Here is a 27,735-nt window from a genome sequence, read left to right on the forward strand (position 1 = left end):
GCCCAGGCATTGTAGGGAGGTCATACAGGCACGTGGAGGCCACACACACTACTGAGCCTCATTTTGACTTGTTTTAAGGACATTACATCAAAGTTGGATCAGCCTGTAGTGTGGTTTTCCACTTTAATTTTGATGGTGACTCCAAATCCAGACCTCCATGGGTTGATAAATTTGATTTCCATTGATAATTTTTGTGGGATGTTGTTGTCAGCACATTCAACTATGTAAAAAAAAAAGTATTTAATAAGATTATTTCATTCATTCAGATCTAGGATGTGTTATTTTAGTGTTCCCTTTATTTTTTTGAGCAGTGTATATATATGTTTTAAAGAAAACATACATACATATAATCCAGTGATGATGCCACTATTTGTTTATTGGTAAACTAAACTGAGCATTGTGGAGCCCTGTATTTTGGCTGATACACACAAATATGTATATTATTAATAAATTATGAATATATAAGATACTAGTGGTAACCCGCCCTTACAGCCGGTAAATCATTGGAAATAAATCATTTGATTCAAGGCAATTCCCCCTCCTGCAAATCAAAAATGTGTTCAGCTTTTTGGTCCCTCGATATACCAATATTCTCAACTCCGGAGCATGAAAGAAACTCCCATAGGCCTATTTCCCGTGGGATCATGGCACTTGCTTTCACTTTATTAAAATTCTATGTTGTGATTGGCCTACCGTGAACCCATGTTATCCATATACAGTGGGGAGAACAAGTATTTGATACACTGCCGATTTTGCAGGTTTTCCTACTTACAAAGCATGTAGAGGTCTGTAATTTTTATCATAGGTACACTTCAACTGTGAGAGACGGAATCTAAAATAAAAACCCAGAAAATCACATTGTATGATTTTTAAGTAATTCATTTGCATTTAATTGCATGACATAAGTATTTGATCACCTACCAACCAGTAAGTATTCCGGCTCTCACAGACCTGTTAGTTTTTCTTTAAGAAGCCCTCCTGTTCTCCACCCATTACCTATATTAACTGCACCTGTTTGAACTCGTTACCTGTATAAAAGACACCTGTCCACACACTCAATCAAACAGACTCCAACCTCTCCACAATGGCCAAGACCAGAGAGCTGTGTAAGGACATCAGGGATAAAATTGTAGACCTGCACAAGGCTGGGATGGGCTACAGGACAATAGGCAAGCAGCTTGGTGAGAAGGCAACAACTGTTGGCGCAATTATTAGAAAATGGAAGAAGTTCAAGATGACGGTCAATCATCCTCGGTCTGGGGCTCCATGCAAGATCTCACCTCGTGGGGCATCAATGATCATGAGGAAGGTGAGGGACCAGCCCAAAACTACACGGCAGGACCTGGTCAATGACCTGAAGAGAGCTGGGACCACAGTCTCAAAGAAAACCATTAGTAACACACTACGCCGTCATGGATTATAATCCTGCAGCGCACGCAAGGTCCCCCTGCTCAAGCCAGCGCATGTCCAGGCCCGTCTGAAGTTTGCCAATGACCATCTGGATGATCCAGAGGAGGAATGGGAGAAGGTCATGTGGTCTGATGAGACAAAAATAGAGCTTTTTGGTCTAAACTCCACTCGCCGTGTTTGGAGGAAGAAGAAGGATGAGTACAACCCCAAGAACACCATCCCAACCGTGAAGCATGGAGGTGGAAACATCATTCTTTGGGGATGCTTTTCTGCAAAGGGGACAGGACGACTGCACCGTATTGAGGGGAGGATGGATGGGGCCATGTATCGTGAGATCTTGGCCAACAACCTCCTTCCCTCAGTAAGAGCGTTGAAGATGGGTCGTGGCTGGGTCTTCCAGCATGACAACGACCCGAAACACACAGCCAGGGCAACTAAGGAGTGGCTCCGTAAGAAGCATCTCAAGGTCCTGGAGTGGCCTAGCCAGTCTCCAGACCTGAACCCAATAGAACATCTTTGGAGGGAGCTGAAAGTCCGTATTGCCCAGCGACAACCTTAAGGATCTGGAGAAGGTCTGTATGGAGGAGTGGGCCAAAATCCCTGCTGCAGTGTGTGCAAACCTGGTCAAGACCTACAGGAAATGTATGATCTCTGTAATTGCAAACAAAGGTTTCTGTACCAAATATTAAGTTCTGCTTTTCTGATGTATCAAATCAAATCAAATCAAATTGTATTGGTCACATGCGCCGAATACAACAGGTGCAGACATTACAGTGAAATGCTTACTTACAGCCCTTAACCAACAGTGCATTTATTTTAAACAAAAAAAGTAAGAATAAAACAACAACAAAAAAAGTGTTGAGAAAAAAAAGAGCAGAAGTAAAATAAAGTGACAGTAGGGAGGCTATATATACAGGGGGGTACCGTTGCAGAGTCAATGTGCGGGGGCAACGGCTAGTTGAGGTAGTTGAGGTAATATGTACATGTGGGTAGAGTTAAAGTGACTATGCATAAATACTTAACAGAGTAGCAGCAGCGTAAAAAGGATGGGGTGGGGGGGCAGTTCAAATAGTCTGGGTAGCCATGATTAGCTGTTCAGGAGTCTTATGGCTTGGGGGTAGAAGCTGTTGAGAAGTCTTTTGGACCTAGACTTGGCACTCCGGTACCGCTTGCCGTGCGGTAGCAGAGAGAACAGTCTATGACTAGGGTGGCTGGAGTCTTTGACAATTTTGAGGGCCTTCCTCTGACACCGCCTGGTATAGAGGTCCTGGATGGCAGGAAGCTTTGCCCCAGTGATGTACTGGGCCGTACGCACTACCCTCTGTAGTGCCTTGCGGTCGGAGGCCAAGCAGTTGCCATACCAGGCGGTGATGCAACCAGTCAGGATGCTCTCGATGGTGCAGCTGTATAATTTTTTGAGGATCTGAGGACCCATGCCAAATCTTTTTAGTCTCCTGAGGGGGAATAGGCTTTGTCGTGCCCTCTTCACGACTGTCTTGGTGTGTTTGGACCATGATAGTTCGTTGGTGATGTGGACACCAAGGAACTTGAAGCTCTCAACCTGTTCCACTACAGCCCCGTCGATGAGAATGGGGGCGTGCTCAGTCCTCTTTTTTTTCCTGTAGTCCACAATCATCTCCTTTGTCTTGGTCACGTTGAGGGAGAGGTTGTTGTCCTGGCACCACACGGCCAGATCTCTGACCTCCTCCCTATAGGCTGTCTCATCGTTGTCGGTGATCAGGCCTACCACTGTTGTGTCGTCGGCAAACTTAATGATGGTGTTGGAGTCGTGCCTGGCCATGCAGTCATGGGTGAACAGAGAGTACAGGAGGGGACTGAGCACGCACCCCTGAGGGGCCCCCGTGTTGAGGATCAGTGTGGCAGATGTGTTGTTACCTACCCTTACCACCTGGGGGCGGCCCGTCAGGAAGTCCGGGATCCAGTTGCAGAGGGAGGTGTTTAGTCCCAGGATCCTTAGCTTAGTGATGAGCTTAGAGGGCACTATGGTGTTGAATGCTGAGCTGTAGTCAATGAATAGCATTCTCACGTAGGTGTTCCTCTTGTCCAGGTGGGAAAGGGCAGTGTGGAGTGCGATAGAGATTGCATCATCTGTGGATCTGTTGGGTCGGTATGCAAATTGGAGTGGGTCTAGGGTTTCTGGGATAATGCTGTTGATGTGAGCCATGACCAGTCTTTCAAAGCACTTCATGGCTACAGACGTCAGTGCTACGGGTCGGTAGTCATTTAGGCAGGTTATCTTAGAGTCCTTGGGCACGGGGACTATGGTGGTCTGCTTGAAACATGTTGGTATTACAGACTCAGTCAGGGACATGTTGAAAATGTCAGTGAAGACACTTGCCAGTTGGTCAGCACATGCTCGGAGTACACCTCCTGGTAATCCGTCTGGCCCTGCGGCCTTGTGAATGTTGACCTGCTTAAAAGTCTTTCTCACATCGGCTACGGAGAGCGTGATCACATAGTCATCCGGAACAGCTGGTGCTCTCATGCATGCTTCAGTGTTGCTTGCCTCGAAGCGAGCATAGAAGTGGTTTAGCTCGTCTGGTAGGCTTGTGTCACTGGGCAGCTCGCGGCTGTGCTTCCCTTTGTAGTCTGTAATAGTTTTCAAGCCCTGCCACATCCGACGAGCGTCAGAGCCAGTGTAGTATGATTCAATCTTAGACCTGTATTGACTCTTTGCCTGTTTGATGGTTCGTCGGAGGTCATAGCGGGATTTCTTATAAGCGTCCGGGTTAGAGTCCCGTTCCTTGAAAGCGGCAGCTCTACCCTTTAGCTCAGTGCGGATGTTTCCTGTAATCCATGGCTTCTGGTTGGGGTATGTACGTACGGTCACTGTGGGGACGACATCATCGATGCACTTATTGATGAAGCCAGTGACTGATGTGGTGTACTCCTCAATGCTGTCTGAAGAATCCCGGAACATGTTCCAGTCTGTGCTAGCAAAACAGTCCTGTAGCTTAGCATCTGCGTCATCTGACCACTTTTTTATTAACCGAGTCACTGGTGCTCCTGCTTTAGTTTTTGCTTATAAGCAGGAATCAGGAGGATAGAGTTATGGTCAGATTTGCCAAATGGAGGGCGAGGGAGAGCTTTGTATGCGTCTCTGTGTGTGGAGTAAAGGTGGTCTAGAGTTTCTTTCCCTCTGGTTGCACATTTAACATGCTGGTAGAAATTAGGTAGAACGGATTTAAGTTTCCCTGCATTAAAGTCCCCGGCCACTAGGAGCGCTGCATCTGGATGAGCGTTTTCCTGTTGATTAATGGCCTTGTACAACTCATTCAGTGCAATCTTAATGCCAGCATTGGTTTGTGGTGGTAAATAGACAGCTATGAAAAATATAGATGAAAACTCTCTTGGTAAATAGTGTGGTCTACAGCTTATCATAAGATACTCTACCTCAGGCGAGCAAAACCTCGAGACTTCCTTAGTATTTGATTTTGTGCACCAGCTGTTGTTTACAAATATACACAGACCGCCACCCCTTGTCTTACCGGAGTCAGCCGTTCTGTCCTGCCGATGTAGCGTATAGCCTGCTAGCTGAATGTTATCATTGTTGTCGTTCAGCCACGACTCCGTGAAACATATCAAATACTTATGTCATGCAATAAAATGCAAATTAATTACTTAAAAATCATACAATGTGATTTTCTGGATTTTTGATTTTAGATTCCGTCTCTCACAGTTGAAGTGTACCTATGATAAAAATTACATGCTTTGTAAGTAGGAAAACCTGCAAATCGGCAGTGTATCAAATACTTGTTCTCCCCACTGTATATATTAAAAAACAGTATAGGAGGGCACCAGCCCATGATTTGGTCGCACCAAAATGTTGTCACGGTGTCAAACAATAGACAAAATAAGGAATAATGCTATAAAGTCATTCAAAGTGGTATTGAGATGGTATGATTCAAGAAATAAGTTGTTTCACCTAACATGTCCAAGCAGGAATGCATGATAAAGATATTTTGATGTGCAACAGCTAAACCATTGATTGGCATGAATTTTGGTTTGACAATTAGGCTATTGTTGCTCTAAGTTTACAGAGGAAGTGGAAACTCAAAACCCATTATCTAGATCGCTAAATATATTTCCCTGCTAGTTAGCTGTGTAATTGATGAATCAAACAGTAAATGTAATATCTTAAAAACTTTGCAGCATACCACCCAAAGATGTCGCCTCTATATAGGCCTTGTATGGCAGATGCACGCTTCCCGCGATCCGTAGCCTTGCCTATACTGCAGGCCTATGCAATCCCCTTGAACGGCAGATGAGCGCTCCCCGCGCTCTGTAGCCTAGGCTAATTATCAAAGATAGGCTACTTCTGTTGTAATGGTGCTAAAACTGTCAATATTGAAAGTTGGGAAATAAATATCATACATAAATGTCATCCCTACAGAAAGCTGAGACTCTCCTCTCTCCATAACAGTAGGCCTAATGCTTTTTTTGTGCGATTGCATTTTGAAATGTTGCGCAATCAGAATGCATTTCTCTTCCTCTTTGTGACGAAGCTGGCTGTTGCTTGTCACATTAAAAAGGTTCAAAAGAAGTCTGCAACAGTTATAGTTCAAAATCTTTCGTTTTATTATCAATAAATGTGAATAAATACTTGGACATAAAACAGTCAGATTAAAATGGCTAAAAAAAAATGATAAAAAGTCAAACGAATAGGAGGTCTAAAAATGTGCAAACACTCCTTACTTCGTCATTGCATTCTCTCAAACAATGTGCCTCTCCCACAAATGTATTCACCTGCACCTAATCAGCAGGCCAAATTGGTGGGAGGGCTGTCAATTAAAATAATAGTGTCCAGTGTTTCCAGATTTCTATGAAATATGATCTATAATGAACTACATTATGAGTGAAATAGTTTTTTGTAATTAAGTATTGTCCTAGTTTTACTGTTTTACTGTGGTCTTATGTCGAGCTATTAGCTTGTCTTTAGGCTAGCCTGGGCTACAGCTAGCACAGCATTTAGATGACAAGTAGGCTAATACCAAAGCTAATACTTACTGGCATGAATCTCCGGTTTATAATATATCCTTCGTTGTACAGGCAGGTGCTCTAACTCTAGCACAACGGAACATTATCCACCGTCATGCAGAGCCATGTGAGCATAATTTTACCTTCATACAATCGGATATCCAACTGTCCAACAGACAGGAAACAGTACACAAATAGCATGATATCATCCTCTATGAGGAAATATAAATACTTTTTGAAACGGTCTGTTTGAGATACAAGTTTGAGATGGGTTTTTTGAAGTGTCCAATTTATGCTTTGGCCACAAATATGAGTATAGGATGAGTTAACAACATTATTTGGATATTTACATTTTAGTCATTTAGCAGACGCTCTTATCCAGAGCGACTTACAGTTAGTGAATACATATATATATTTTTTTATACTGGCCCCCCGTGGGAATCGAACCCACAACCCTGGCGTTGCAAACGCCATGCTCTATCAACTGAGCTACATCCCTGCCGGCCATTCCCTCCCCTACCCTGGACGACGCTGGGCCAATTGTGCGCCGCCCATGAGTCTCCCGGTCGCGGCCGGCTGCGACAGAGCCTGGATTCGAACCAGGATCTCTAGTGGCACAGTCAGCACTGCGATGCAGTGCCTTAGACCACTGCGCCACTCAGGAGACTCAGGAGTTAAGGCGCTAGTTAACAGAATATGGATAGTTACTTTAATACATTTAATTTAAATAAATTCACCCAAGTTTAGCTTTAGTTTTGCATTTACCCGAAATACAACACTACCTGCTGAGCTAATGGAAACTTGGGAGGGAACAACAATTAAGTTTGCTCGAAGGTGTGTTACACAAAAAAAACTGTGGGAATCTGTGGTAAAACAGCTAACAGTAAGTGTACCTTTTGTATTGGTAAAGTTTTTTTGGGATGATAATTTAGTTGCGTGTTCAAGGTTTCCAAAACTGTATCACAAGCAAGGATTATTCATGTTTATACAGAGCAGCATCGGAGCGTCAGGGCATTCCCTCCGCATGGCAGATAGACGTGAAAAGACGGTTAAGGCGCTAGCATTAGCCTACCATCTATGAATGGGCAATGGCAACTGTTGTCTCCAGAAACATTGAGCTCCAAACTCAGAGACAGTGGGGCTGGGGTATGATGGATATCCATGTGTGATGCTGTAACAACAGATTAGGATATATTTTAATCAATCACTGCTGGGTAAGAGACACTAAAACACAGGGGGTACCAGGTACACTGCTCTGATGGGGATTAGGTAGTAGTGAAATCTGAACTGAAGGGCCTTTAACCGGCGACACCCAGAGAGGCTGGCAGGGATGTATTATTCATAATAATAATCATACCGCCCTACTGTCAGATTACTTTTCAAATTGAGTCAGATAATAAGCAAATAAATTGGCTTTTCTGGCCCCACCTCTGAGTCAGGTTTCTGGAGAGTCACAAAATGGGTGTGGGGATTTACGACACCTCCGACCTGATTTACTGTCGCGTCTGCATGCGGGTCTGATTAATATAATAATCAAATATGATCTCTCTCCCTCACCAGCAACAAGGCCTGGTATTTGGGCAGGAAATACATGAGCTACAATGCCGTTAGAGCGGTGAGTGGAGCCAGGGGAAGGCCCATTCTTCACCCTCAGATTAAATGATCTGGCAGATGACCATGCAGGAGTGAATTATGGGAAATTCTAAATGACATTCATGGAAATTGCATAAACCCTGGAGATACTGTAGTGTACTCAGAGGAGAACGTTTTTTTAAATGACAGAAAAACTGAAAAGAGATATGGGCGAGGGGTGAAAATTCACATGATTACAGTAAGTGAGTGGGCCTATGATTTCCACCTTGAGAGGTTGAGAGACATCAGTTGGTACAAGCTGCTGTCATTGAGGTCATGAGGGTCCTGATCCCATTGTATCAGGGCATTCTTGCAGTCCCATGAGGAATGTTACTCACTCTGTAGAAGTGTCCAAGTGTCTGCCTGTGATACATGTCTACCACACACACACAAACACACACACAAACATTTTTGTTAATTTAATTTAAATATTTTTCTTTAAGTAAGCAACCGTAACACACACAAAAAATACACAAACAACAAGAAATGTCGTTTCGTTTTTCTTTATTGATCAAAATGCACAGTAGAAGAAAAAAGAGGGGGTAAGAAGTGAGACGTTTTGACTGGTTTGTTGTGGTATCTAGTGCGTATCTATCAGTGTTCAGCTGTAACTAGTCAGTAGTCCCTGAAGATGTCAGGATGATCAGCAGGCTGCTACTACAACTCCACGCCTATTGCTGCTGGGTGCTCTGTAAGATAGAGACAGAGAAACAAAACACATTTCCCCAAAGCTTACCAGCGTTCCCGCCCCACTTTACTAATGTATAGGCCTAGCTGAATCCCACACTTACCATAGTTACAACCTAAACTCGCCTTGATCAATAAAATTAAATCAGAGGACATAAATGAGGCTAAGCCAAGAAGCTAAACTCATCTATGGTGAATTATATTGTTTCCAAGTTAATACCATTGATAATATATCTCTTGCCACTTACCGTTGGAGACCCACAGAGAGTGAGTCTGACAGTCTGTCCAGACAGTCTCACAGGTCCTATTTATAGGGTTTGGCACTATGACATCATCGATGATGTAATCTGCTGCATTTTGCAGTCGTCACATTGGTCACGTTCCCCTGCTCAGACATTGCATGCGTCAACCAATGGTTGCGTGCCACGTCAGCGACTGTCATCGACTGACAGATTGCTATAACATACGATGTGGCAGGCTGATACAGTGCCTACAGAAAGTATTCACACCCCGTGACTTTTTCCACATTTTGTTGTGTTACAGCCAGAACTTTTTATTGATTAAATTGAGATTTTGTGTCACTGGCCTACACACAATACCCCATAATGTCAAAGTGGAAAAGTGTTTACAAATTACTTAAAAATGAATGTCTGAAATGTCTTGAGTCAATAAGTATTCAACACCTTTGTTATGGCAAGCCTAAATAAGTTCAGGAGTAAAAATGTGCTTAACAAGTCACATAATAAGTTGCATGGACTCTGTGTACAATAATAGTTTTTAACATGATTTTTGAATGACTACCTCATCTCTGTACCCCACACATACAATTATCTGTAAGGTCCCTCAATCGAGCAGTGAATTTCAAACACAGATTCAACCACAAAGACCAGGGAGGTTTTTCAATGCCTCGCAAAGAAGTGTACCTATTGGTAGATGGGTAAAAATAAAAAAGCAGACATTGCATATCCCTTTGAGCATGGTGAAGTTATTAATTACACTTTGGATGGTGTATTAATACACCCAGTCACTACAAAGATACAGACATCCTTCATAACTCAGTAGCTGAAAAGAAAGAAACTGCTCAGGTATTTCACCATGAGGCCAATGGTGACTTTAAAACAGTTACAGAATTTAATGGCTGTGATAGGAGAAAACTGAGGATGGATCAACAAAATTGTAGTTACTCCACAATACTAACCTAATTGACAGTGTTTGAGCCAATTTAGACATATTTGTATAAGAGATAGAACATACAGAGGACCATGTATGTGTGTATATATATAGGAAATATGAATGTATGTGATGAAATATTAGGTACCTTTATGATTTATACTTGCCTGATTGAGATTTATTATTTTGTTATTAGTGTATCTTAGTTTTTGGCTCCCCCTCTTGCCCATGCATTGAACTGTGGCAAGTGTGTTTGTGTATAAATCAAATCAAATCAAATCAAATTGTATTTGTCACATACACGTGTTTAGCAGATGTTATAGCGGGTGTAGTGAAATGCTTATGCTTCTAGCTCCGACAGTGCAGTAATATCTAACAATTACGCAACATATACCCAATACACACAAAAAAGTAAGGAATGAGATTTAAGAATAAAAACATATATGGACAAGCAATGACAGAGCGGCATGGACTAAGATACAGAAGAATATTATAGAATAGAATGCAGTATATACATATGAGATGAGTAGTGCAAGATATGTAAACCTTATTAAAGTGACTAGTGTTCCATTTCTTAAAGTGGCCAGTGATTTCAATAGGCAGCAGCAGCCTCTAATGTGCTAGTGATGGCTATTTAACAGTCTGATGGCCTTGAAATAGAAGCTGTTTTTCATTCTCTCGGTCCCAGCTTTGATGCACCTGTACTGACCTCGCCTTCTGGATGATAGCGGGGTGAACAGGCAGTGGCTCGGGTAGTTGATGTCCCTGATGATCTTTTTGGCCTTCCTGTGACATCGGGTGCTGTATGTGTCTTGGAGGGCGGGTAGTTTGCCCCCGGTAATGCGTTCGGCAGACCGCCCCACCCTCTGGAGAGCCCTGCGGTTGTGGGCAGTGCAGTTGCCGTACCAGGCGGTGATACAGCCCGACAGGATGCTCTCAATTGTGCATCTGTAAATGTTTGTGAGGGTTTTAGGTGATAAGCCAAATTTCATCAGCCTCCTGAGGTTGAAGAGGCTCTGTTGTGCCTTCTTCACCACACTGTCTGGGTGGGTGGACCATTTCAGTTTGTCGGTGATGTTTACGCCAAAGAACTTGGCATACACTATAAGTAAGGAAGTTGGGCCTTCGGGTGTGGGGGAGTCCTAGCTAGACGCGGGAGCGGTATAGTCCTTTGACCATACATACAAACAGACCATATTAGGTATTTTCATTTCAAGTAATCTATGCTTCAAGTTGATTAGAGAATCATTTCTTATTAGATATAAGAAAAATACATCATTTTTTGTTGCACCATATCCCTGGATCTCATTGAATGTTTTGCCGTTTGGCTTTTGGGAACTTTCGAATGTGGACTGTATCGTCTGAAACAACCCAGCTTTAGGCTTGGGCAGTAGCTATGTTCAATTGGTAAGGAAGTCACTACAGACAGAGTGAAAAGAAGGAAGACTGTACAGCAGAATACAAATATTCCAAAACATGCAAAGGCACTAAAGTAATACTGCAAAAATGTGGCAAAACAATTAACTTTATGTCCTGAATACACAGTGTTATGTTTGGGGCAAATCCAATACAACACATTACTGAGTACCACTCTCCATATTTTCAAGCACAGTGGTGGCTGCATCATGTTATGGGTATGCTTGTAATCGTTAAGGACTGGGGAGTTTTTCAGGATGGAAAAAGAAACGGAATGGAGCTAAGCACAGGCAAAATCCTAGAGGAAAACCTGGTTCAGTCTGCTTTCCAACAGACACTGGGAGTTGAATTCACCTTTCAGCAGGACAATAAAACCCAAGGCCAAATCTACACTGGAGTTGCTTACCAAAAATACAGTGAATGTTCCTGAGTGGCCGAGTTACAGTTTTGACTTAAATCTGCTTGAAAATCTATGGCCAGACCTGAAAATGGTTGTCTAGTAATGATAAACAACCAATTTGACAGAGCTTGAAGAATTTTTTTAATAATAATGGGCAAATGTTGCACAAAGCTCTTAAAGACTGATTCTAACATGTATTGACTCGGGGGTTGAATTTTTATCTAATCCAGATATATTACTGTTTTATATTTCTTTTTTGTTTCTTTTTTTTTTTTTACAAATGTTAGACACAGGATTGTGGGTTCGATTCCCACGGGGGGGCAGTATGAAAATGTATGCACTCACTCACTGTAAGTCGCTCTGGATAAGAGCTAAATGACTAAAATGTAAGACCACCTCGATCACCCCTAAGCCTATAAAGCTTCAACAATGTCTATATATCTACTGTCAAATTAAATTCAATCTATGGGGTCATTTATTCTTGGAATATGAATGACCCGGCATAGCAATCACCATTGTATTGAATATTGTAAAATAGAATATGCAAGGCTCAGCTATTTTTACCTGTTTACGGTCTTTCGCTTGTTGCTGAACTATTTTGCACTCCTTTTACAGCAACGCTCAGCAGAGGCGAGTCACGTGGAGCTGTATGTCATATGACTGTCTGCGCTCCGTTAACCTGTTTTCCTTCCATTCGAAAACACAGACGAAGATGGCGGAGGAGCGACAGAACCTTTTGGACGATGAAGGGGATACCTCGTCTTCAGGTCCCAGAAATGAAAGCGGACCGGTCAGACCGATGTCCGCGCTCTGTGACCCGAAACGGCTGCCTCATCGCATTTTCGTTCTGCTTTTTATGTGCTTTCTGGGATTCGGTGAGCAGGGCGGTTCCAACAAAATTCTTTGGAGAGAGTTTAGGCTTCATTCAGCTAACTGACTATCAGACTAATTGCTTTTGGATATCAGACATCGTTGAATCGTTGTTAGTTTGATTATCTTTAACCATGATGTAGCCTATGACTGTATCAATAAAATCAGAGCGGGTTTAGAATGTAGCGGGACTTTGATGTACCAAACACAATGTATCAATTCTACCCACTGACAGCGTTACTTTGTTTCAGGAAGTTACTTCTGTTATGATAACCCCGCTGCTTTGCAGACTCAAGTCATACAGGTGAGGAAGGAGGAGTGAAGTTTCCGTCTGTCACATTCACATGCAGAACTTTGGTGTCATGCGACCGACGACACCGTCATGTCACTCTGTCGTCATTGTAACCTAGCCTGCTGTATGCCAGAGCCTTCCTCCAATAATTCAAAATGGGAAATAACTTCACACAATTAATTGTAGCTATTATAACCCTATGGAAACATTCATATTATATGGATGTCTGTTGACTCATCATGACACCACCATGATGTTGTAAACTTGCTTATAAGTGAAACAAAGCAATGTGTCATCTTTGGTGTTCAGTCAGCACTAACAGGGAAATGGCCAATTAGAACTAACACAGCTAAGTTTCACTTTCATTGTGCACAAAGGTTTTCAAATACTGTAAACAACAGACCAATATCAGGTCATACCAGGTAGTGTATGGTTGGTCCATACACTCACAGTTCATAGTGTTTCTCTGCCTTTGTTTTGCTTTCTTAAAGAGACCCTTCTAGTAATTTGGGCTTCCAATGCACTGACATTCTCTCTCCTCTCTGGTCTGCACCAGGACATGAAGCTGAACACATCCATGTTCATGCAGCTCTATGCCTGGTACTCCTGGCCCAACGTGGTGCTCTGTTTCCTGGGGGGCTTCCTGCTCGACAGGGTCTTTGGCATTAGGTAGGACCACAGGTTACCAATGAAACACTAATGTACAGACACCTGTTCCCTGCATGGAATTTTTGGTTATCGCCATCCAAGGATAACCATTTTGTACTGAAAAAAACATGGTATTTAACCTCTTGCGTCCAGTGACAACCTGGTTAGTCACATAACGCATGCATAGTGCTGTGCTGCTCAGAGCAGAAACGGTATGTGTACAATACATAGATAAGGTGAGGTTTACACACTAGGGACCTTTTACGTCACATTTGTATAATATGATAAGGGATTCTGTAATCACCCTGGTGTGGACGCTGGTTGGAGGTGTGTTTTTCCCACACTCCTCCATGGACAATACAGCCTGTGTATCTACTGTAATATGGGCAGTGTTTGTCTGCCAGTGCTTTAGTAGGAAATCCCTAGTCTCACCATGAACCTCTGACAACAAAAGATGCTGAGGTAATTGTGTGTGGAGGATTAATCTGAATCTATGATGAACTAGGGCTGTCATCTCCAGCAACACAAGGAGAGATAACATTGTGATGAAATTCACTTCATATTATCCCCATGTAAACATCGTTTCTGTCACTGTGCTTCCCTCCTGGTAGGCTAGGAACGATAATCTTCGCCCTGTTTGTCTGCGTTGGACAGGTAGGTACACACCACACGATGGAGATGTGTTTGAGAGCTGTATTTGAGAGCTGCTCTACTACAAAATATGTAGTACAAATTCAATTGATCTATTTCCAGTGGTGTAATGTACAATGAATTCGGAAAGTTTTCAGACCCCTTGACTTTCCACGTTTTGTTACGTTGCAGCCTTATTCTAAAATGGATTAAATAGTTTTTTCCCCTTATCAATCTACAAACAATACCCCATAATGACAAAGCGAAAACAGGTTTTTATAAAGTTATGCACAAAAAAAAAAACAACAACAACAGAAATACCTTATTTACATAAGTATTCAGACCCTTTGCTATGAAACTCGAAATTGAGCTCCGGTGCATCCTGTTTCCATTGATCATCCTTGAGATGTTTCTACAACTTGATTGGAGTCCACCTTGTGTAAATTCAATTGATTGGACATGATTTGGAAAGGCACACCTGTCTATATAAGGTCCCACAGTTGACAGTGCATGTCAGATCGAAAACCAAGCCATGAGGTCGAAGGAATTGTCCGTAGAGCTCTGACAAAGGATTGTGTCGAGGCACAGATCTGGGGAAGGGTACCAAAACATTTTTGGTTCACCTTCCAACAGGACAACGACCCTAAGCACACAGCCAAGACAACACAGGAGTGGCTTCTGGACAAGTCTCTGAATGTCCTTGAGTGGCCCAGCCAGAGCCAGGACTTGAACCCGATCGAACATCTCCGGAGAGACCTGAAAATAGCTGTGCAGCGACGCTCCCCATCCAACCTGACAGAGCTTGAGAGGGTCTGCAGAGAAGAATGGGAGAAACTCCCCAAATACAGGTGTTCCAAGCTTGTAGCGTCATACCCAAGAAGACTCAAGGCTGTAATCGCTGCCAAAGGTGCTTCAACAAAGTACTGCGTAAAGGGTCTGAATACTTATGTAAATATGATATATATACAGTGGGGAGAACAAGTATTTTATACACTGCCGATTTTGCAGGTTTTCCTACTTACAAAGCATGTAGAGGTCTGTAATTTTTATCATAGGTACACTTCAACTGTGAGAGACTGAATCTAAAACAAAAATCCAGAGAATCACATTGTATAATTTTTAAGTAATTAATTTGCATTTTATTGCATGACATAAGTATTTGATACATCAGAAAAGCAGAACTTAATATTTGGTACAGAAACCTTTGTTTGCAATTACAGAGATCATACGTTTCCTGTAGGTCTTGACCAGGTTTGCACACACTGCAGCAGGGATTTAGGCCCACTCCTCCATACAGACCTTCTCCAGATCCTTCAGGTTTCGGGGCTGTCGCTGGGCAATACGGACTTTCAGCTCCCTCCAAAGATTTTCTATTGGGTTCAGGTCTGGAGACTGGCTAGGCCACTCCAGGACCTTGAGATGCTTCTTACGGAGCCACTCCTTAGTTGCCCTGGCTGTGTGTTTCGGGTCGTCGTCATGCTGGAAGACCCAGCCACGACCCATCTTCAATGCTCTTACTGAGGGAAGGAGGTTGTTGGCCAAGATCTCGCGATACATGGCCCCATCCATCCTCCCCTCAATACGGTGCAGTCGTCCTGTCCCCTTTGCAGAAAAGCATCCCCAAAGAATGATGTTTCCACCTCTATGCTTCACGGTTGGGATGGTGTTCTTGGGGTTGTACTCATCCTTCTTCTTCCTCCAAACACGGCGAGTGGAGTTTAGACCAAAAAGCTCTATTTTTGTCTCATCAGACCACATGACCTCCCATCCCTCCTCTGGATCATCCAGATGGTCATTGGCAAACTTCAGACGGGCCTGGACATGCGCTGGCTTGAGCAGGGGGACCTTGCGTGCGCTGCAGGATTTTAATCCATGGCGGCGTAGTGTGTTACTAATGGTTTTCTTTGAGACTGTGGTCCCAGCTCTCTTCAGGTCATTGACCAGGTCCTGCCGTGTAGTTCTGGGCTGATCCCTCACCGTCCTCATGATCATTGATGCCCCACGAGGTGAGATCTTGCATGGAGCCCCAGACCGAGGATGATTGACCGTCATCTTGAACTTCTTCAATTTTCTAATAATTGCGCCAACAGTTGTTGCCTTCTCATCAAGCTGCTTGCCTATTGTCCTGTAGCCCATCCCAGCCTTGTGCAGGTCTACAATGTTATCCCTGATGTCCTTACACAGCTCTCTGGTCTTGGCCATTGTGGAGAGGTTGGATTCTGTTTGATTGTGTGTGTGGACAGGTGTCTTTTATACAGGTAACGAGTTCAAACAGGTGCAGTTAACACAGGTAATGAGTGGAGAACAGGAGGGCTTCTTAAATAAAAACTAACAGGTCTGTGAGAGACGGAATTCTTACTGGTTGGTAGGTGATCAAATACTTAAGTCATGCAATAAAATGCAAATTAATTACTTAAAAATCATACAATGTGATTTTCTGGCCTCTACATGCTTTGTAAGGAGGAAAACCTGCAAAATCGGCAGTGTATCAAATACTTGTTCTCCCCACTGTGTGTGTGTGTGTGTATATATATATATATATATATATATATATATATATATATATATATATATAATTTATTTTTACATTAGACAATTTTTTAAAAACTATTTAATCCATTTTAGAATAAGTCTGTAACGTAACAAAATGTGGAAAAAGTGAAAGGGTCTGAATTCCGATTGCACTGTACTTATGTGAAAATACTTTAAAGTACTAAAGTCATTTTTCAGGGTATCTGTACTTTACTATTTATATTTTTGACAACTTTTACTTGTAATCCACTACATTCCTAAAGAAAATATGTACTTTTTACTCCCATACATTTCCGCTGACACCCAAAAGTATTCGTTTACATTTCGAATGCTCAGGATGGACAGCAATATGGTCCAATTCACACACCTATCAATATAACGTGTTGTCATCCCTACTGCCTCTGATCTGGCGGACTCACTAAACACAAATACTGTGTTTGTAAATTGTGTCTGAGTGTTGGAGTGTGCCCCTGGCTGTCCATCTGGTTTGCTTAATGTAAGGAATTTGATGTAGAGTATTTACTTTAACTTTTACTCAAGTATGACAATCGAGTACTTTATCCCCCACTGTCTATTTCCACAGATTATAGTTGCTGTTGGGGCACTTCTAGATCTATTCTGGTTAATGGAGGTTGGACGGTTTGTGTTTGGGTAAGATGCTTTTTAGACTAAGAATATTTTGTCACTGAGCTAGTCCTTGTTACAGCTCCAAGCCACTTCTCTCCCCCTAACTAAGTGCTCTCTCTCTGGGTAGGATCGGAGGTGAGTCCCTGGCTGTGGCCCAGAACACCTATGCAGTGAACTGGTTCAAAGGGAAGGAGCTCAACCTGGTGTTTGGTCTTCAGCTCAGCATGGCCAGGCTGGTAAGGACACGCTGGAAGCTAAGTATAACACTGTATTTAGATTACAGAAGGACATACTTAAGGCATTATTTATGTGGCTGATCAGGGTGAGTGTTGGCCTGTCTCCTCTCGCTCAGGGCAGCACGGTCAACATGAACATCATGGGCTGGGTGTACAACCGTGTCGCTGACCTGGTAGGCTCGACAGGACACACCACTCTGGGAGTCTCACTCATGATCGGTGAGTTAAAAGTGTGTGTGTGTTAGTGATGCGTGGGTCAGCTGTTTGTTCACCCGCACCCACCAGCAATTGATAATAACCCATCCGCAACCGCCCAACTGTGATAAAGTGAAAATCTGAGGCCCACACCCGACCCTAACCCGCAAATATCTAAAATGCGCTGTACAGTCTTTTTTTTTCTCTTGAACAATTTATTGAACAATTACATTTCTCTTGAGCATTTTAAAAATTTGTGCACCTATTGAACAGTAGCCTATTATTTTACAGAAAATCAACAAAATGTGAAACAATGAATGGACATCTTGTAGGCCGACTGCACAGTTCTCTTTTTCTTTAAACATTTATTGAACAGTTAGGCTACGTTTTTTATTGAGCAATTGAGCATTCTTAGGCCTATTGAACAGTAGCCTATAATTTTACTGAAAGGAAACAAAATGTGAAACAATAAATTGACATCTTGTAGGCCGACTGCTTGTGTGGGCTAATATCCTATACCGCTATATGAATTAATGAAAAAATATAATGGAAAATAAATAGGCTATAACACAACAAAGTTTAGAAAATCAAAGTACCCACTGACCAGTTATGAGGCTATAATTGCCTACTTTGTCTTGCTTTCTTTTGCAGCACTTTTAAGAAACAGAATAGCGTCCGCTGTGCCAGGTTTCAGTCGGTTGCGCCTGGATTCAACAACGCGCCCGGCAGTGCTGAAGGCGCGTTCACTCGAGTGCTTGATGCCGGAATGCAGATAATTATATTTTCAAAGAGACTGGAGTTGAGGGAAGTTACGCTCCTGCTTCTCCCAAAAAGCAAGCAAACTTTACTCCACACAATCCTCCAGGGAAAAGTGAGTGCTTCTGTACCTCTGGATTTTGTCGATCTCTTTGGCCTCTCTCGACCTCCCACTCCGTGAAGTTAAATCTTGTGCTTCCAACTGTAAAGTTAATATTTAATAAGACTAGGCCTAATAATTACCTTTGCTGAAATCCTCTGTACATGGTGCTGAAACTCCATCAGTGTCGGCGCAAGGCAGGTCTATGGTGCTGAAACTTGACTTGGGGGTGGAGGGGCTGGAGGGGCTGGCTCTGTCAGTCTCCTGGCTTGGTCGTACACAGCGACTCGTTCTTGGAGCATCTTCAGTGTTTTGAATTTTGGGCACAGGAACGTGGCGAGTTTGTGTGTGGGAGGTAGCAACATCTTCTCGGTGAGGAGCTTTTAATGCTCGTAAGCAAATATGTACCTTGTAGAGTGGATCTCCATATGTTGGCTCACAGCGTTGTTTTAGTTTGTGAAACCAGAGCATCATCAACTGGAGAGTGGGGTATTTCTCTCCTTCTTGCTCTACAGATGCTGCCTTGAAGACTGACAAAGTCGATGAGTACTCAGCTCATCCTGGTAAATGCCCTTCATTCAATCCAGTTGGTCTTTGTTTTCGAGCATTTGCCGTTTTTCTGTGTACTGCTTGCTGACCAACTCCAGCATGTCAGCCTTGCTGTTCCAGTGAGTCTCGCATTCTTGGATTACTGCACGGGGTAAGTTTGGCGACAGCACCGGTCTTCTTTTAGGTTGGTCACAAGGCTCTTGCATGCTTCCATCATCTCAGGAACTTCACGAACACACTCTGGTGCCTCCTTTTCTTGGAATTTCTGTTTTAGGACTGTGTGCAGCACATGAGCTGTGCAAGGGATCCAGTGGTAGTTGCGCAGCGCTGCCTTTGTTTGCGCCCTGGTCACTCACAAACACGATTTTGGAGAGACGGTCACCTGGAATTCCAAAGTCATTGAGTTCCTTGCTGATTTGCTCGTGGATGTTCTCTGCTGTCTTCCTGAGGTAGGCGTCAATCTCCACGTTGGTGATGACGCGAGTTTTCAGTTGCCAATCTTCTGTCAAAAAATGGCACGTAAGCACAGTGAATTCCCTTTTGTTGAAATCATCCGTCCACATGTCTGTGGTAATGGCAACGCCACCGTCATCTAAAGCCTTTTTGATTGACTCAGACAGTGTAGCCTTCTCTGTTGTGGCCTCTTTGGCTCTTTCAAACACTCTGTCTGTGTTGGATGACAGAGTTGGCCTTGACAGCTTCATAAAGGGCTCCAATCTTAATAAGCCCTTTCCCGAAACAATGTCAAAGGAACGCAAGTCCACAAAACAGAAGTCCACACAATCATCAACAAACTTGGATTTCACCTGCAGTGGTATCTTTTTGCTGTCAGCGTACATTTGAGATGTGCTTGGAGCTGGAGACCTGACTTGCTGGTACGCGGTTCAGCTGGTTGGGCTGGTTGAGCTGGTTGGGCCTGCCCTGTCTGCAGGTATGACGTGCCATATTTGAAGTTCCCGTCTTGTGACTGTCGAGTTTGTATAGCGCCTCACAATCATCACACATAACATAGCCGGCACTGCTATCATCCTCTTTTACCACTTCACCAGATCTTTCCTGGCCCTCCCTTCTCTTTATTTTCAGCTTTCCATTCTGCAGCTTATTGACTTAAACTCCGACACTGTCCTTTTTGCCTCAGTGGATTGACGTTAAATTTTTCTGCCCAAATTCCCAAAAGCATTTGGCGATTGCCGCATGTATTTTTTCACACATACAGTTAGGCCTTATCTGAGGCTTAGGCACTAATGCCAGATAAAAGTTATATTAAAAAATAATAATAATACTCAATGTAGCCTATAGATGGGCACAAGAATTATGAATTGCACAATTTTAATGATTTGTTTCTCTTTATTCAACCCGACCGACACCCCACCCGCCCTTCATCCACACAACATTTCATGACCCTAAACCCGCCCGCACCGCTGATATAACCGCAGGGACTGCGGGTTATGAGTCAACCCGCGCATCACTAGTATGTTTGTGTGTGTATTTAGTATTTTAGTAGGATTCCCATTAGCTGTTGCTTAAGCAGCAGTTACTCTTCCTGGGGTCCACATATAACATGACATAATGCAGAACCACACATTTTGTGTGAGTGAGATGCATGTCCACATTTGATCAGGAGGACCGTGAGCTAGATTCCCAGGCCTGCTGTCTACATTGAGCCTCAGGTTACATATCTCTCTCCATCCATGACAGCCCTGTCTGCAACACCATACCATTTCTATTACAACTGCTCTCTAATCTCAGCACAGGGAGGGGAGGGGAGGGGAGCGGGGGAGAGGAGAGGGAGGAGAGGAGAGGGGGAGAGAGAGGGGAGGGAGAGAGGAGAGGGAGAGGAGAGGGGGAGAGAGAGGAGAGGGGGAGAGGGAGGGGGAGAGGGGGGGAGAGGAGAGGGGGAGAGGGAGGGAGGGGAGAGGAGAGGGGGAGAGGGAGGGAGAGAGAGAGGAGAGGGGGAGAGGGAGGGAGAGAGAGAGGAGAGGGGGAGAGGGAGGGAGAGAGAGGAGAGGGGGAGAGGGAGGGAGGGAGAGGAGAGGGGGAGAGGGAGGGAGGGAGAGGAGAGGGGGAGAGGGAGGGAGAGAGAGGAGAGGGGGAGAGGGAGGGAGGGAGAGGAGAGGGGGAGAGGGAGGGAGAGGGAGGGAGAGGAGAGGGAGGGAGGGAGGGAGAGGAGAGGAGAGGAGAGGAGAGGGAGGGAGGGAGGGAGAGGAGAGGAGAGGGGAGGGAGAGGAGAGGGAGGGAGAGGAGAGGGGGTGGGGAGAGGGGAGAGAGAGGGGAGGGAGAGAGGAGAGGGGAGAGGAGAGGGGGAGAGAGAGGAGAGGGGGAGAGGGAGGGGGAGAGGAGAGGGGGAGAGAGAGGGGAGGGAGAGAGGAGAGGGAGAGGAGAGGGGGAGAGAGAGGAGAGGGGGAGAGGGAGGGGAGAGGGGGAGAGGGGGAGAGGGAGGGAGAGAGAGAGGAGAGGGGGAGAGGGAGGGAGAGAGAGAGGAGAGGGGGAGAGGGAGGGAGAGAGAGGAGAGGGGGAGAGGGAGGGAGGGAGAGGAGAGGGGGAGAGGGAGGGAGGGAGAGGAGAGGGGGAGAGGGAGGGAGAGAGAGGAGAGGGGGAGAGGGAGGGAGGGAGAGGAGGGAGGGAGAGGGAGGGAGAGGAGGGAGGGAGGGAGGGAGAGGAGAGGAGAGGAGAGGGAGGGAGAGGAGAGGAGAGGGGAGGGAGAGGAGAGGGAGGGAGAGGAGAGGGGGTGGGGGAGAGGGGGGGGGAGAGAGAACCAGAACCATTTTTCCTGTCATTTGTCTGATGAATCATGTGATGGAAGAGGTGTCAGTTTCGTGATGCTTCACTTCTCTTTTCACTTCCTCTTTCTCTTTCACGGTGGGTGACCTCACTCGCTCCACAGGAATAAGAGGAGCCCAGCAGTCTGTGTGTTCTCTTCAGCAGGACTCAACCGTACAGTCCTGTAACATTATAATGGAGCCCCAGTAGATATGTGCCGATGCTTTACAGAAACTACATAGCAGAGGAACATTAAGGCTGTGAGATGGCTCTAATATGTCCATACCCTACTGTTAATTCAAACCAAAACCTACTGCATTTTGCAACATACTTATTGACATTTCACCTGGTTAATGGTGAATATTTATTGGACCACAGACCCCTCTGTCACTCACATCGCATCCCACCCTCTACAGCAGAGTGTGATGTAGAGATTTAGTTTGAGGCAAATCAAACATTCGACCACCCCCAAGAAATCGAAAGCATTCTAACAACCGCTCTCGACACAAAATCTAAAGTAAAACTTTGAGGTACTTATTTATCTAATTACTCTTGACTGTTGGGCCTAAGGAAGCAGTAATGTTTATTTAGACTGAACTAGACAGGTCTTTAAAGATCCTTCCCAGGCTCTTCTCCTGAGGACTTACCCTGTGGTGCTGCTGTAGGTTCATGAGACACACACCTACCTGTTCATAGCTGATATAATGATTTCCTGTGTCTCTCTCTCTCTCTCTCTCTTTCTCCTTCTCCAGCTGGGGTGACCTGTATATTCTCTCTGGTCTGTGCTCTGGTGTTGGGCTTCCTGGACAAGCGAGCAGAGAGGATCCTCAACAAGGAACAGGGAGGGACCGGTGCGCTAACATGGCAGTCAGTGACTGCCTCAGATGATGTGTGTCGCAATCAGAGCTGAACAACACAGGATAATGGCATTGACAGGGATGATCGTCATTATCTATGTGCTATGGTTATCATGTCCACTGTATTCTGACAACGTTAGTGTGAGGAGGGAGGTGGTGGAGGGTAGGTTCCTTCTCTTAAGAATCTGTTACCTGTCACCATTAGTCTCATTTTGCCTTGATTAATTTAGTTGATAAAGGAGCTCTTTATTCAATTGGGAAACCGCCAACTCCCCGTTGCGCGTAATCTTGTTGTCAGAATTGATCATTGGGAAGGTAGCCTGTGTTTCCCTGGGCTGGCTTTAGTGTGACAGGGGCGGAGGTCAGGGGTCGTAGTACTACTTCCTGTGGGTTATTGACTGGCTGTCACACCCCTTTCCCAAGGTGACGCTTTAGCCAAGACTGGTTCTGTGTGTTGAACATGTGTTCTGTGTGTGTAGGGGAAGTGATCAAGCTGACGGATGTGAAAGACTTCCCTTTCCCACTGTGGCTCATCTTCATCATCTGTGTGGGCTACTACGTGGCCATCTTCCCCTTCATCGGACTGGGACAGTGAGTAGCACACCAACCATCACTCATCATGTCTTATCCGTCAAAACCATCACCAATATGGCCAGCTTTTTATCACAACTAGTTATTTGGGATGCAAGATGATTGTAGATCATGGATTAGGTGCTGCCCCTTGCTCAAGCTGATCCCCTCGAACACAATGTCTATTCTCCATCATGTAAAATACCTCGGATGAATATCATCTTTACTTAAACTCTTTTAGAATAATCTTTATTGCCATTCCTCCCAAGCTGACTAAATAATTAATTAACATGTAATCTAATCCTCTGAGTGGGTAGGAAAGATAAAGAGTACTAGGGGGAGAGATACAGAGTGAGAGAGAGATACAGTGCTGAGTGTGGCTGACTGACTCCTTCTCACCTCTCTGTCTTCCCCTTGCAGGGTTTTCTTCATTGAAAAGTTCAACTTCTCACCTCCTGAAGCAAGAGCAATCAACAGGTAACGCACACCACTTTTACCCCAGTCTGAGATGCCAGAATAACTCAATAAGGAGAGTGATTCAATTTGGACGGAGTGAGGCAGTGCCACTCAGCTTTTTGTTAGGAGTTCTTCAAATGAGGTTTGTTTTAGCTCTCTTCTCACCTCAGGCTAAGAACTGTCACAACACATTGCAACTGTAACTGTCTCTATCACCCTTCTAAACACTATCTCCCTCTCTCCTTTTCTTTACCTCCTCACACTCTCTCCTTTCCCTTTTCTCTCCCTTCTTCCCTTCATCTCGCCCTCCATGCTTCTCCTCCTCCCTTCCTCTCCTTCTCTCCCTCCTCCTCCACCCTCTTCTTCTCTCCCAGTATTGTGTACATCATCTCGGCCCCAGCCTCCCCCTTGTTGGGCTTCATGGTGGACAGGATAGGGAAGAACGTGATCTGGGTGCTGTGTGCCGTCGTCACGACGCTCATAGCCCACATGATGCTCGCCTTCACCTTCTGGAACCCCTGGATCGCCATGGTGATGACCATTCTCCATTCTATTACCGTTAGAATGATGCAGAGTGGTTCACAGCAGAATATGACCTTGGAGACATTAGTAGGACATTCACTAGAAACCTAGTGTATGCAGTGATGAGCGGTAGGCCAGACTTGGATCACTGGGTCCTTGAATACTTGCATTTGTTTAGTCCTGCAAGACAATTACATCCTGCTTCCAGAGGATTGAATTATGCAGTATGTTATGCAGTCAGATTTTATTTGTTTATATATAGTAATTGAGATGTATTGTGACTGGGTAACCAGGTATAGTGAATGGTGTTGGTAACAGTGTTGATAATGCTACTGTGTATCTGTGTCCTCCAGTCCCTGTTGGGTTTGTCCTACTCCCTGCTGGCCTGTGCCCTGTGGCCCATGGTGGCCTTCGTGGTGCCAGAGCATCAGCTGGGGACAGCCTATGGCTTGTAAGTACACCTGCTCCCACCCACACCGTCTGTGTAACCAGAAAACTGCCTCACACCTACAGGTGTTTGCATTCTATCCATCATTATTTGTGACTATGATGATACTGCTGCTGCTGCTGTTGATGATGATGCTGCTGTTGTTGATGGTGGTGGTGGTGATGATGATGCTGTTGTTCTTGATGATGATGATGCATGGCCTTCCTACCTCCCAGCATGCAGTCCATCCAGAACCTGGGCCTGGCTCTGATCTCCATGGCAGCAGGATCTATTCTGGACAACAAGGGATACCTCTTCCTGGAGGTCTTCTTCTGCGCCTGTGTCTGCTGTGAGTAACACTTCTGTGTGTGTGTGTGTGTGTGTGTGTGTGTGTGTGTGTTGAGTCAACCAATAAATGTCTCTCTCTCTCTCTCTCTCAGTGGCGCTGATTGCGGTAGTGATGCTGTACTTTGTTGATTATCTACGAGGTAAGAGAGATGGGAGCTGGCCCCCTGACACCACTCACAGTGGAGCGTGCCTTATGATATCCTCACTAACCATGCTCTTTGATATCCCTCTCCCGTTCTCTCTCCCACCCTTTCTCTTTCTGTCGCTTTCTGTCCTTCTCCCTCTCTTTTCCTCTCTCTCCCCTCCTCTCTCCATTACTCCCTCTCTCTCTTCAGGAGGAGATCTGAACCTCTCAGCCTCTGCCAGGGCCAAACTCCTGAAGGGCTCCAATTCAGATTCAGAGTGAGTATCCATGACCTTTCACCTTTCCCCCCTCCTCCTCTCACACTCAATACAGACAAGAGCCACTGAACGTTAGGCTCTCAACCCACTCATAAGGAGAAAGGCAAGGACCTATTATCAATGTATTATCAATCTATTATTAAACATCCAACTGGTGCTGGACTAAAAAGAAAAGCCTGCAACTCTGACGTTCTTCACTAGGGTTCCCAACCTCTCACCTTATCTGTAGAGTCAGAGAAAGTTGTAAGAGAAAACCTCTGCAATATATGATCCCAAGTGGGTTTAATGAAAACATTTGAGAAAAGCCATTTCAGAGGTTTGTGGTTAACATTCTGAATTAATCATGTGCAAGCTTAGTAGATAATATGAATGCTCTGGATTGAGTAAAATGGATTTACACTTTGTCTATATCAAGAGTGTATTTAGTGCTCAATCTGCATAATATGTTTTGATGTATGGTTTTCTTGCACCTTTACCAATTCTGGCTCTCCTAACTCTCATACACTGTTCCTGAGTGTGGTCCATGTGAACGTGGTCAATGTGTTGTCTAACCTGCTTCTGCACTTGTGTGTAGTGTCACTGCTCGCTCGGCCCAATTCCTCTCCAACATCTTATCTCTTTCCCTCTGCCCTTGTTGACTTGCCCATGCAGATGTGAAAAACAGGATGAAGCTAATGTTTCACTTATCAACAATTCAACAAGGGCAGTAGAGAAGGATTTGATTTATAATTCTAGTTGGTCTGTGTCTGGCTGTGTCTGGCTGTGTGCTGAGTACCCCAGACTAATGCATTGGCCCTGTCCTGTGCTGTTTTCCAGGTGAGAGGGCACACAGTCCTGGGCCTCAGTGCCAGCTGGCTGCACTGACCCAACCACAGCTGTCAATCACCAACTAGGGGGTGTGTCTGCACTACTGACTCCTCCCACCTGCACACTGACCCATACCTGCATTGTAACTGACCCCTCCCAGCAACATACTGACCAATCGCAGCTCAGATGCTGACCCCTCTGCTCTGACATCACATACGGATTCCTCGTCTCACTGACTCCTCCCTCCAGTGGCTGTGTCAGGGCTGGGTAATGACTGACTGGTGTTTGTGCATGCTTTGGAACCTCAAACCTCAGCACCAATCATACTTTAATGTCAATAGAGTGGGGTACCAGAAAGCACTTTAAACATACTTTTAAGTGTTTTAAAAAGGTTTTTAAATGTCTGTGGAACAAGGCCCCAGGCTGAGTGACTTTTACTTTAGAGATGTAAAGTTATTCACCGATTTAATGCACGTCCAGATGAAAAATCACCCACATAATAAGAGGTGAAATGGTTAGATTTTATTAGAAAAATATTTTTAAGCATCTCTCTAAAACCAGTATGTTAGAAAGGACTTAGATTGTCCATCAATGTTATGTATGTTTTTTTTTATTAATATTGTTCAGAAAGGTCTACATTTTTACTTCAACTTTTTGATTATCAAAACAAACAGTTGGTGTGCTTATAACTTCTATACGCCCATAAATTAATAATCTGTGTAATCATGAAGAAAATGTCATCTAATTGGGAGCAGAAAACTAACCCATCTCCTTTCCCGGCTTTTGCATACAGTGAGGTCATTCTGAACGGTAATCATATACGCATCATCTAGTTTGACAGATTTATGCTGGAGGATTTCAGAATCTGCAGTGTGTTAAATTCTTTATAGCGCCGTTCCTTCATTAAATTCCTTTCTTTGCTCTTGGCTGGTCATAGAGGCTCGTAAAACTTTACACCGTCACACCATCTCTTGGCTGGTCATAGAGGCTCGTAAAACTTTACACCGTCACACCATCTCTTGGCTGGTCATAGAGGCTCGTAAAACTTTACACCGTCACACCATCTCTTGGCTGGTCATAGAGGCTCGTAAAACTTTACACCGTCACACCATCTCTTGGCTGGTCATAGAGGCTCGTAAAACTTTACACCGTCACACCATCTCTTGGCTGGTCATAGAGGCTCGTAAAACTTTACACCGTCACACCATCTCTTGGCTGGTCATAGAGGCTCGTAAAACTTTACACCGTCACACCATCTCTTGGCTGGTCATAGAGGCTCGTAAAACTTTACACCGTCACACCATCTCTTGGCTGGTCATAGAGGCTCGTAAAACTTTACACCGTCACACCATCTCTTGGCTGGTCATAGAGGCTCGTAAAACTTTACACCGTCACACCATCTCTTGGCTGGTCATAGAGGCTCGTAAAACTTTACACC

General features: G+C 44.5%; 1 protein-coding gene across 1 annotated transcript; it reads left to right on the forward strand.

The window, feature by feature from the left end:
• Nucleotides 1-12,400: 12,400 nt before the first annotated feature.
• Nucleotides 12,401-27,223, forward strand: mfsd1 (major facilitator superfamily domain containing 1). The gene is made up of 16 exons (XM_084148223.1): nucleotides 12,401-12,588; nucleotides 12,835-12,887; nucleotides 13,432-13,544; nucleotides 14,135-14,177; nucleotides 17,269-17,336; nucleotides 17,440-17,548; nucleotides 17,665-17,767; nucleotides 22,661-22,759; nucleotides 23,245-23,356; nucleotides 23,756-23,812; nucleotides 24,166-24,322; nucleotides 24,667-24,764; nucleotides 24,977-25,089; nucleotides 25,181-25,228; nucleotides 25,424-25,490; nucleotides 26,307-27,223. The coding sequence occupies exons 1-16, from the start codon at nucleotides 12,426-12,428 to the stop codon at nucleotides 26,308-26,310; spliced, it is 1,407 nt and encodes a 468-aa protein (XP_084004349.1). The 5' UTR covers nucleotides 12,401-12,425; the 3' UTR covers nucleotides 26,311-27,223.
• Nucleotides 27,224-27,735: the final 512 nt, after the last annotated feature.

This window comes from Coregonus lavaretus (assembly GCF_964263955.1).
Source record: "Coregonus lavaretus genome assembly, chromosome: 30".
In the NCBI taxonomy this organism is placed as follows: Eukaryota; Metazoa; Chordata; class Actinopteri; order Salmoniformes; family Salmonidae; genus Coregonus; species Coregonus lavaretus.